The sequence below is a fragment of the Nothobranchius furzeri genome, chromosome 7 (assembly GCF_043380555.1).
Source record: "Nothobranchius furzeri strain GRZ-AD chromosome 7, NfurGRZ-RIMD1, whole genome shotgun sequence".
Classification (NCBI taxonomy): Eukaryota; Metazoa; Chordata; class Actinopteri; order Cyprinodontiformes; family Nothobranchiidae; genus Nothobranchius; species Nothobranchius furzeri.
The window spans coordinates 66163331-66175939 of record NC_091747.1 but is presented as its reverse complement, the minus strand read 5'-3'; the positions used below and the strand labels follow the sequence as shown (position 1 = coordinate 66175939).

The following is a 12609-nucleotide window of genomic DNA, read 5'->3' as shown; positions in this document are numbered from 1 at the left end:
CGTACTGTGGACCAAACATTCTCATTTATCAGGGTGTACGAGGAGCCCGTGTCCAGGATGGCAGTTCCTGACCACGCACCAACATTCAATGGCATCATTAGCTGACAGGGCATGCTGGTTCCAGCAGGTGCAGGAAAATAACTTACAGAGGCAGTGGCTCCTTGTTGGGTATGAGGGGAAAGTGAGTGAAATGGTCCTTGAAGTTGCCTTTGGGGATTACTAGAAGTTTGTGGACTGGATACGTTTGGAGCCCTATTTTTATCAGCCCTCCACTGGGGGCATGAAGCAGGTGCATGGTGGCCTTTGCAGCGCCAGCAGTACACCTGAGGTTGGGTGGAAGCTGCTGGGTTCAGTTGGCGTTGTGTCGTTTGTGTAGTGGAAGGTGTGGGAGTTAGGTTGGAAGGAGGCTTCTGAACTGCCTTCCGCAGACCTTTCCTCTGTTCATATTGCAGTTGGTTTTGTTGGTCCTTCTCCAGTTGTTGTCCCAGACGAACAAGTTCATCCACCGAGGTGACTCTGCTCCGCAGTTGACTGGCGAGTTGGGGGTTGATATTCTTTAGGATCAACTTCACAACATCCCCTTCCGTTATAGAGGGCTTCCATCGCTTGCATAGCGATTGATACATGTAAGCAAAGTCTCTGATGCCTTCATTCTCTTCTTGGATTCTGTTACGCACTCTTTCAGCCAACTCATCCTCATAGTCCTCAGATAGGAACGCAGCACGAAACTGCTTGTTGAATTCAGTCCACGTTTGGACTTTATGACGGGCCACATCCCACCAGTCCCTGGAAGTACCGTGAAGCACATTACGGAGAGTGGCCATGAGCTCCTCATCAGTGAGTGGGTTGAGGGCTAAAAAATCTTCACATCTCTCCAGGTACTGAAGGGGGTCCGAGGAGTCATCGATTCTTCCAAATGTTGGGAACTGTACTTTAATGGGAGCCTTTCCCGCAAGCCTGCCCCTAGTTTCTCCTTGGATGGCAGTGCTTCGAGGGGAGTCAAGCAGATCATTTGGTTTACTGCTCCTTATTGTCGACTGCAGTCTGGGGTGACCTGCATGTCCCAGCGGTCTCCCACCTAAATCATCTGGCATGGTCTGCACGCTTGCCTGTCCCATTGAGGGGTTTAGCCGCGTGGAGGTGAGCTCTTCAGCCATGGTGTGCAACGTGTTAAGACAGAGGGAAAGCTCCTCTTTCACTGGTTGGATGATATCTGGTATGAGTTTCGTGGTAATTTCAGTGTACTGATCTTTAAGCCTCCATCCAAGGGAAGCATCCAGCTGGGTTCGTAAATACTCAACTCGTGTATCCACATGCTTGACTAGTTGTTTTTGCTGCTCCATAAATGACTCAGTCAATCTTTCCTTCAGCTGTTCCATTTGAGAGGTTATTCCTTTGGATAACTCTGCAATGTCTAACTTTATTTCACCTATTTCCAGTTGGTATTGGGTCTGGTCTGGATGTGAACCGGAACAATTCACTGTTTGTGTGCATTCATCTAACTTTCTGCTCACAGGAACAGGGCTGATGGCCTCTAACGGAGTGGCCAGCCCTGGGAGCTCAAACAGCTCCATATCCAAAAGGGAATATGATGTAGGAGGCTCATCGGGCAGGCCAGTTTGATTCTCTGACCCAGCTTGTGCCGCCATTTCCAAATGTCCTAATTTGTTTAGTCTTCCTAACCCTTTACAGTCTATTCTTTATTCTGTATGCTAACTATTTATTTGTTATTACCGGGTTTGTATTTTTCAGTATATTTAATATCCGCCCTTTAACGGTCCCATCTGGGGTGCCAATTTTTTATGTGACGGAAGCAGGTGTAACTAAGGGGGGATTTAATCGGGGTGCCAGCCAGGTCTCTCTCCTGACATATAAGACATAAATACAATTATTAACAACTTTCCCTTGTAACTCACCCTCACTTCACAACACAAAGGATGTAAACAATTTGAAGTGTTTATCACCCTAACCTGGACTGAAACAAACAAACCCAAATAATCACATAAGCAAAAGGCCAAAAAACGGGGGTGTATTAAATCAGATCTTTTTCAACAACATATATAATAATTAATGGAAAGGTCCGAGAGTCCCGTTCAGATAAATTCAGTTCCGTTCAGATAAATTCAGTTCAGTTCAGATAAATTCAGTTCAGTTCAGATAAATTCAGTTCAGTTCAGTTCAGAAAAGAAAAATGTGCGTCCATAATATACTCAGCAAAAAAAAAACTAAGATTATCGCTGATTCAGTATACAGCAGCTGCAGCAACCGCTGCGTCGATCAGCTGTTTACTCACGGTACCGCTGAGGTCCCGACAGGCCGCTGCTTCGGCGGTTCACCAGAACAAAACGCTCCCAGCTTACTCCTCCAGCACATCAGATAAGTCACATAGGTCAGCTAGCCTCTCCCTAGTCGTAGGTGCGATAATCCTTAGTCCATAACACCGCTTGGCAGCGTCCGATCAAAACTCACTTCCTCCTGTCTCCAGCGTCCTCCAGACAGGTGAGGGAGTACCACTCTCGGGGGCGGGGCATGTCTCCTAACTCACCTCTTATAGAAGTCAGGCAGACAAAATGATCAATAAAACAATACTCAACGTGATGCTGTCTTTCTCTTAGGTCACAGAAATCAGCAACAAAAATAAAAACAATAACCTCCAAACTGTATGTCACACATATAAGTAATTTAACAAGTTCAACCAAAGCCGATAGGCACCAGGTGACAGACATGGGCTGTTACACCGTTTCTCGTTCAGCCATGGGCCGCTAGAGTGAAACCTTCTACTTCCTGTCTTAATCCTTACTTTAACGTCAACAGTCACAGAAGAATACACTTGGTAGGAGCTTGGTACGGTCCGGACAAACTCAAGATTACGTTGACACTTTTAATATTAACGTTTGTTACATTATGTTCCTTAAACCTTCACACATAAAGTTTCAACGGTTCATTTTGTGACGGAAGCAGGTGTAACTAAGGGATTTAATCGGGGTGCCAGCCAGGTCTCTCTCCTGACATATAAGAAATAAATACAATTATTAACAACTTTCCCTTGTAACTCACACTCACTTCACAACACAAAGGATGTAAACAATTTGAAGTGTTTATCACCCTAACCTGGACTGAAACAAACAAACCCAAATAATCACATAAGCAAAAGGCAAAAACGGGGGTGTATTAAATCAGATCTTTTGCAACAACATATATAAAAATTAATGGAAAGGTCCGAGAGTCCCGTTCAGATAAATTCAGTTCCGTTCAGATAAATTCAGTTCAGTTCAGATAAATTCAGTTCAGTTCAGTTCAGAAAAGAAAAATGTGCGTCCATAATATACTCAGCAAAAAAAACTAAGATTATCGCTGATTCAGTACACAGCAGCTGCAGCAACCGCTGCGTCGATCAGCTGTTTACTCACGGTACCGCTGAGGTCCCGACAGGCCGCTGCTTCGGCGGTTCACCAGAACAAACGCTCCCAGCCTACTCCTCCAGCACATCAGATAAGTCACATAGGTCAGCTAGCCTCTCCCTAGTCGTAGGTGCGATAATCCTTAGTCCATAACACCGCTTGGCAGCGTCCGATCAAAACTCACTTCCTCCAGTCTCCAGCGTCCTCCAGACAGGTGAGGGAGTACCACTCTCGGGGGCGGGGCGTGTCTCCTAACTCACCTCTTATAGAAGTCAGGCAGACAAAACGATCAATAAAACAATACTCAACGTGATGCTGTCCTTCTCTTAGGTCACAGAAATCAGCAACAAAAATAAAGACAATAACCTCCAAACTGTATGTCACACATATAAGTAATTTAACAAGTTCAACCAAAGCCGATAGGCACCAGGTGACAGACATGGGCTGTTACACACCCCCTCCCCTGCAATAAGCCAAAGCCTGCGTAGGCGTCAATCATATAGGTTTTAGTTTTACATAAACCCTGAGAAGTCTTCGTCACTGCTATCCTCTTCAAATATCCGAAAGAGATTTTGTCGCTGTGCGTGGTCGACTTCCTCTGCAAGAGGATAGCAAGGTTTTAACTGGGTTGCATGTACTACCCGTAGGTCCTCTCCGGTGTCTTCCATGACAACTTCATAATTCAAAGGCCCTAACTTCTGGGTGATACGGTAGGGACCTTTCCAACGGGGGGCTAACTTGGCAGAATAAGCCAGATCAGCTCTCGAACTGGGATGAGTGCGGAGCCAGACTCGATCTTGTGACCTGAACTCTGGTTCTCTTCTTCCTTTGTCATAATATTTCTTTTGTTTTTGGCGAGCCTTTTCCATGTGTTGAGAAACCAGGTGTTTGAGTTTTGTCAGTTGCCTGGCCGTGGGATACGCATGCGAGTCAGGATCACTGAAATGGGGTTGGAGCTCATTATCCAGGGGTCCCTTTAAAGAGCGCCCTAGGTTGAGCTCAGCAGGGGTTACTCCTGAGGACTCATGCACTGCTGAGTTGAGGGCAAAACGGAACTCTGATAAGTACATATCCCAGGTTTTGTGTTTTTCCTCTACGTAGGATGCGATCATGGCTTTTAAATTTCGGTTTATTCTTTCTGTTAAGTTCGTTTGGGGATGATATGGTGAAGTTCTCTTCTGCTGGAGATTCCACCGTTTGCACGTTTCCTCGAAGACAGATGAAACAAACTGTGGGCCTTGGTCCGAAAGGATGTAGGTGGGTGAACCCCAACGGGTGAGAATTTCCTTTATCAGGATTTGGGATACAGTCTGAGCTGTGGCCTTACGGAGTGGGAATAACTCTATCCATCGAGTATAGTAGTCGACAAAGACTATCAGGTATACATTTCCATAGGTGCTCCGAGGAAAAGGCCCCATGAGGTCCACCCCCAACATCTCCCAAGGGCCACTGACCAGAGTCTGTTGAAGTTTTCCGCGGGGTTTCCGGTTCTCTGGTTTATAAAGCTGGCAGATCTTACAACTGCGAACGTAGTTTCTTACGTCCAAGCTCATCCTGGGCCAATACACAAGGGACTGTAACCTCTTGTAAGTTTTAAATCGTCCAAGGTGGCCAGATAAGGGATTGTCATGGGAGTGATGGAGCAGCTGTTGACGAAGAGGTGAGGGGATGTAGATTTGATATATAGTTTTATGCGGTAGTTGGGTCACTCTGTACACTTTATCCTCTATGATGGTGAACCTGGTGGTTGGACCTTCAATGATTTCTCCTGTTTCAATGATTTTTTCATACAGGCTTTGAATATCTGGATCCATCTGTTGTGCTTTCCAGATATCCTCGTCTGTTATATGTAATTCCGGTGAGGAGTCCTTCAGTGAGCCCAACACAGCCGCACACGTAGGTATTTGATTGAGGTCCACTGGAGCTCTTGATAGAGCATCTGGTACGGTATTATATCTGCCTTTACGGTATTCCACCGTGAAGGAGAACTCTTGTAGACGAAGGGCCCACCGTATCAGTCTGGTGCTGGGTTTGGTGGTCTTAAAGACCCAAACAAGGGAAGAATGATCCGTAACAACCGTGAAGTGCCTCCCTTCCAGATAGTATCTCCACTTCTCAAGAGCCCACACCACAGCCAGACACTCTTGTTCTGTGGTAGAGTAATTTCTCTCTGCCTTATTAAGGGTGCGGCTGGCAAAAGCAAGAACCTGTTCTGTCCCGAGTCCTGTTGGTTGAGTCAACACAGCCCCTAGACCTACTTCACTGGCGTCTGTGTATACTATAAAAGGGAGGTTGAAGTCTGGATGGCCAAGTATTGGTGGAGAGACTAGATATTTTTTAAGAGTTTCAAAGGCTGCTTGGCATTGAGGTGTCCAGATGTACTTTGCTCCTCTCCGTTTCAAAGCATGAAGTGGTTCAGTTAACTGTGAAAATCCAGGCACAAAGCGATGGTACCATCCAGCTATTCCAAGAAACCGCTGTAGCTCCTTTATGTTCTGTGGGACTGGGAAATCCTGAACAGCCTTGGTTTTTTCTGCGTCTACCTCCACTCCAGAGGAGGAGACCACATGTCCTAGGAATTTTAGTGAGGTACGGAAGAAGTGACTCTTTTTCATGTTCACCGTTAACTTCGCCATTTGCAGTTTGTCAAAGACAGCTTGAAGGTCAAACCTGTGCTGCTCTGGTGTGGATGAATAAACAATGATATCATCCAAATATACAAAACAATTTTTTCCTCTCAAGTCCCCCAGAACTACCTCCATTAACCTTTGGAAGGTGGCAGGTGCATTTTTTAGCCCAAATGGCATCACCTTAAATTGATACAAGCCGAGGGGACTGATAAAAGCTGTTTTCTCACGACTCTCTTCCTCCATTTGGACCTGCCAGTAGCCACTGTTCAGGTCCAACGTGGTGAATATGGCAGCTCCAACAAGTGATTCTAATATCTCCTGAATGTTAGGGATGGGATAAGCATCAGTACGGGTTACGGCATTTAGTTTTCTGTAATCAACACAGAATCGTGGTTTGGACTCGAGTTTTTTTGGTACCAGGACTACAGGAGAAGCATAAGGAGAAGTGGATGGTTCTATTATATCTTTCTCCAGCATTTCTTGTACATGCTCCTTAATCACTTGCAACTTGAAGGGTGATACACGGTAAGGCTTTTGTTTGATGGGCACATTGTGAGTGAGAAATATCTTGTGGGTGAGAAGGTTAGTACGGCCCAAGCTATTGGTACAAATATGTATGTTATTTTGTAGTTGATACAACAGTTGTTTCTTTCCGAAGTCGTCTAGATGGGCATTTTGTACAGCCATTTCTAGGTAGTTGTGAGGAGGAGATATTAATTGTGCCGGAGTCATTGCGGAAAAGAAAGCAACATGTGGTTGAGAATGGTTTCCGGGCTTCCCAGCAGATGCACTTATAAATAGATAGCGTTGATGCTTATTGGCTTTGAACCAATAACTGTTTTCTGAGACATCAAACTGTAAGCCTGAAAAAAAAATGAAGTCGAGTCCAACTACTGCAGGGAAAGCGAGACTTTTTCCAGGCAGGATCACACAAGGTAATGTCACTGTTGCAGATTGTATAGTCAGTTTCAGTTCGCTCCATCCTAGCGGTTGCCGACTTTCTCCGTCTGCCAGATATAAAGGTCCCCTGGTCCAGGGCTTGAGAATCTCCTGTGGATCACTTACTGTGGACCAAACATTCTCATTTATCAGGGTGTACGAGGAGCCCGTGTCCAGGATGGCAGTTCCTGACCACGCACCAACATTCAATGGCATCATTAGCTGACAGGGCATGCTGGTTCCAGCAGGTGCAGGAAAATAACTTACAGAGGCAGTGGCTCCTTGTTGGGTATGAGGGGAAAGTGAGTGAAATGGTCCTTGAAGTTGCCTTTGGGGATTACTAGAAGTTTGTGGACTGGATACGTTTGGAGCCCTATTTTTATCAGCCCTCCACTGGGGGCATGAAGCAGGTGCATGGTGGCCTTTGCAGCGCCAGCAGTACACCTGAGGTTGGGTGGAAGCTGCTGGGTTCAGTTGGCGTGGTGTCGTTTGTGTAGTGGAAGGTGTGGGAGTTAGGTTGGAAGGAGGCTTCTGAACTGCCTTCCGCAGACCTTTCCTCTGTTCATATTGCAGTTGGTTTTGTTGGTCCTTCTCCAGTTGTTGTCCCAGACGAACAAGTTCATCCACCGAGGTGACTCTGCTCCGCAGTTGACTGGCGAGTTGGGGGTTGATATTCTTTAGGATCAACTTCACAACATCCCCTTCCGTTATAGAGGGCTTCCATCGCTTGCATAGCGATTGATACATGTAAGCAAAGTCTCTGATGCCTTCATTCTCTTCTTGGATTCTGTTACGCACTCTTTCAGCCAACTCATCCTCATAGTCCTCAGATAGGAACGCAGCACGAAACTGCTTGTTGAATTCAGTCCACGTTTGGACTTTATGACGGGCCACATCCCACCAGTCCCTGGAAGTACCGTGAAGCACATTACGGAGAGTGGCCATGAGCTCCTCATCAGTGAGTGGGTTGAGGGCTAAAAAATCTTCACATCTCTCCAGGTACTGAAGGGGGTCCGAGGAGTCATCGATTCTTCCAAATGTTGGGAACTGTACTTTAATGGGAGCCTTTCCCGCAAGCCTGCCCCTAGTTTCTCCTTGGATGGCAGTGCTTCGAGGGGAGTCAAGCAGATCATTTGGTTTACTGCTCCTTATTGTCGACTGCAGTCTGGGGTGACCTGCATGTCCCAGCGGTCTCCCACCTAAATCATCTGGCATGGTCTGCACGCTTGCCTGTCCCATTGAGGGGTTTAGCCGCGTGGAGGTGAGCTCTTCAGCCATGGTGTGCAACGTGTTAAGACAGAGGGAAAGCTCCTCTTTCACTGGTTGGATGATATCTGGTATGAGTTTCGTGGTAATTTCAGTGTACTGATCTTTAAGCCTCCATCCAAGGGAAGCATCCAGCTGGGTTTGTAAATACTCAACTCGTGTATCCACATGCTTGACTAGTTGTTTTTGCTGCTCCATGAATGACTCAGTCAATCTTTCCTTCAACTGTTCCATTTGAGAGGTTATTCCTTTGGATAACTCTTCAATGTCTAACTTTATTTCACCTATTTCCAGTTGGTATTGGGTCTGGTCTGGAGGTGAACTGGAACAATTCACTGTTTGTGTGCATTCATCTAACTTTCTGCTCACAGGAACAGGGCTGATGGCCTCTAACGGAGTGGCCAGCCCTGGGAGCTCAAACAGCTCCATATCCAAAAGGGAATATGATGTAGGAGGCTCATCGGGCAGGCCAGTTTGATTCTCTGACCCAGCTTGTGCCGCCATTTCCAAATGTCCTAATTTGTTTAGTCTTCCTAACCCTTTACAGTCTATTCTTTATTCTGTATGCTAACTATTTATTTGTTATTACCGGGTTTGTATTTTTCAGTATATTTAATATCTGCCCTTTGACTGTCCCATCTGGGGTGCCAATTTTTTATGTGACGGAAGCAGGTGTAACTAAGGGATTTAATCGGGGTGCCAGCCAGGTCTCTCTCCTGACATATAAGAAATAAATACAATTATTAACAACTTTCCCTTGTAACTCACACTCACTTCACAACACAAAGGATGTAAACAATTTGAAGTGTTTATCACCCTAACCTGGACTGAAACAAACAAACCCAAATAATCACATAAGCAAAAGGCAAAAACGGGGGTGTATTAAATCAGATCTTTTGCAACAACATATATAAAAATTAATGGAAAGGTCCGAGAGTCCCGTTCAGATAAATTCAGTTCCGTTCAGATAAATTCAGTTCAGTTCAGATAAATTCAGTTCAGTTCAGTTCAGAAAAGAAAAATGTGCGTCCATAATATACTCAGCAAAAAAAACTAAGATTATCGCTGATTCAGTACACAGCAGCTGCAGCAACCGCTGCGTCGATCAGCTGTTTACTCACGGTACCGCTGAGGTCCCGACAGGCCGCTGCTTCGGCGGTTCACCAGAACAAACGCTCCCAGCTTACTCCTCCAGCACATCAGATAAGTCACATAGGTCAGCTAGCCTCTCCCTAGTCGTAGGTGCGATAATCCTTAGTCCATAACACCGCTTGGCAGCGTCCGATCAAAACTCACTTCCTCCAGTCTCCAGCGTCCTCCAGACAGGTGAGGGAGTACCACTCTCGGGGGCGGGGCATGTCTCCTAACTCACCTCTTATAGAAGTCAGGCAGACAAAACGATCAATAAAACAATACTCAACGTGATGCTGTCCTTCTCTTAGGTCACAGAAATCAGCAACAAAAATAAAGACAATAACCTCCAAACTGTATGTCACACATATAAGTAATTTAACAAGTTCAACCAAAGCCGATAGGCACCAGGTGACAGACATGGGCTGTTACAATTTATGTTTCCCTTACACACTCATTTCACTTCTCCTTTTTCCATCGCGCTACTGTTAGGCAGCCTTGCTGCTGTTTCCTGGAACAGCTCCAAACCTTTGCCTTAGCAGACGTGGTCATGTGATTCTGTTCAACACCTTAACAACAGGAGCAAAACGTCTATATTCAAACCAAATTATTACAACTTTGCTTATTTATGATCAGCATTTCATTCCTCTCCTGTTTTTACCTGTTATGATAACCATAAACGACCTGCACTTGTACAGCGCCTCTCAGAGTAAGGACTCAAAAGCACTTTACACTACAGTGTATCATTCATCCATTCACACACTGGTGGGGATGAGCTACGGTGTAGCCACAGCTGCCCTGGGGCGCACTGACAGAGGTTCACAGTTACCCCATTCTAATTGTGTGTGTGTGTGTGTGTGTGTGTGTGTGTGTGTGTGTGTGTGTGTGTGTGGTTCATGTTCCTCTCTTAAGCAACACATAAGCTGTGATTCATTTTCACCCATAAGGACTTGATACTAATACCACCTGCCTGTAATCAGATTACATCACTAGGGATTAGTCTTTCATGTTTTTTGTCAATCACACTTGAATCACTTTGATTAAATGTCATCATAAAGCCTCAAACACATTACCCAGCACAACACACACAAAAGGTCACTGATTTACAGTTTGCTTAAACTCTCAAGGTCAAAATCACAAGGCGCTTCACAAGATTTAAGATGAAAAAATACGATAAAAATGGGAAAATTAAAATTTGAGATTAAAATATGGAGGAAAGAGGAAATGAAAAAGAAAGGTACACATTTTTTGGGAAAGTAAAGTTTTTCTCAATAAAATCATTTAAAATGTGACTCAATGTGTTAGTTTGTTATTTTCTAGCATAGAAAATTGGGTAATATTTACTAATAAATATCGTTAGTTACCCAGTTCCGTCAGGTGTTCCTTAACTTTGAATACATGAGGTACGAATTACAAACATATATGGGTGTAAAGTACCTAAGGAAATTGTTACGTCAGTTTTATCGGGTAGTTTCAATAGGTTGCTTTTTACAGTGTAATGCTGGGAAAGGCAGAAATGGTAGAAGGATGAGGATGAGGGTGGTAATGACGGTCACACCAGAGCCAGGTCAGGTGTAGGGCACTATTGCACTCTCACCCGTATCACCGGGTGTGATTAAAGTCACACTGGCAGGTTAAAGACTCCTTTTCATTTAGACAATTGTTAATTTTGGGCATTAAAACAATTTCAAATAAATAAATATGTAACGCTTAGCCTGGCAGTCTGCCAGGCCTAGCACTGGGGGAAACCGTGCCTCACACACACACACACACACACACACACACACACACACACACACACACACACACACACACGGCTGAATTATACCTAACCACAAGCAGTTCTGTTCTATCCTTTAGCTTAACCCAGACCAAAAGTGAACTCTAAAACCACGTTGTGAGAGGTTTTCCATTGTGGGGACCAGCCAAATGTCCCCAGGATGCAGGTTAAACCTGAAAATGTGTCCCAAGCAGTGGCGGATTTAGCTATTTGGGGGCCCAAGGTGAACACAGGCATGGGGCCCCCTTACACAAATTTTTTGGCAATAACTGGATTTGCGAAACACTTCCCCCATGAGTTATTTTCACTATTTATTAGTCCTATTTTTCCTGTCTTTCCCTCCCTTTCAGTGCCTTCAATATTTCTTCTTCCTGTCAGCGCTCCTGTGCTTTTGCCTTTGTTTTTTTTTTTTTCTATTTTCCATTTTGGTCTATGTTTTCCTCCCTTTAAACATTTTTCATTGTCTTTCCTTTTCTGCTTCCTTTGATGTTTACAAAGAAAAACGACGTCACTTTCGGAAGTGAAGATAAAAGCTTTTTTAAAACAAGCCTTTCTGCTCCTTTCTCTTGTTGGAGCCACGAGGATAACTCCATTTCATGCTTCATGATTTCACTACCGCTTCGAGTTTGTTACGAACGCTCCCGCCTCTCTTCTTCTTTTCTCATTTCTCTTCTTCTTATTTGTGGTCTTATGGCACTTGGCAAACAATTTGGTGCATCACTGCCACCAACTGGATTGGAGTGGAATGACTACCTATCACTTCCTGTTTGTGCATCTGCGTCTTAAAGGAATAGTCCATTGTGGCATTAACAGAGGGGTGCCAGCAGTCAGGGCTAGGGGCCCCCAACATAAGGGGGCCCCAGGCGACTGCCAACCTATGCCTAATGGTAAAACTGCCACTGGTCCCAAGATTGTAGTACAAAGTATACATTCACACACACACACACACACACACACACACACACACACACACACACACACACACACACACACACACACCCTAAAAAACACGGTATTTGTTCACGTTCTTACGTTATATCACAACTATTTACTGTTGTTATAAACAGTTTACATTTAAACAAACCAAACTAGTTTGACTTTTTCTTCTTTCCTTTTTCCAGGATCTTCATCGGTTCACTCATGTGCCAACAGGTAAGGGCTACACTGTTGTTTGGTGTATTTGAACTTTTGTCACTTATAACAACCACCCATTTTCATGAGTGTAAGAACAAAGACTTCCTGGTGCCACCGGCTACTCAGGTCTTCTTTAGAGGCTGTCATCTATTTTTAGAAGAAGGTTTAAAGGTCAGATAGGAGCTGCTGTTGAAACAAGCTACTATTTGAAAATATACAATCCAAAGGTCCAACTCCCTAACCAGCGCCTTCAGGATAACACCGCATGCTGTGTTTGTTCCAGGGGGTCCAGTTGCATGTCTTCCACTCACTGTTGGTGCCTTTCATG

General features: G+C 44.8%; 1 protein-coding gene across 4 annotated transcripts in view; it reads left to right on the top strand.

Moving 5' to 3' along the window:
- Positions 1-12609, top strand: part of galnt7 (UDP-N-acetyl-alpha-D-galactosamine: polypeptide N-acetylgalactosaminyltransferase 7) — a 66870-nt gene that overhangs the window by 47650 nt on the left and 6611 nt on the right. For all 4 annotated transcript variants that reach the window (XM_070553580.1, XM_070553582.1, XM_070553579.1 and 1 more), the window contains one exon: positions 12269-12299. In XM_070553580.1, coding sequence (XP_070409681.1) covers positions 12269-12299 — 31 coding nt within the window. The remainder of the gene's footprint in view (positions 1-12268; positions 12300-12609) is intronic.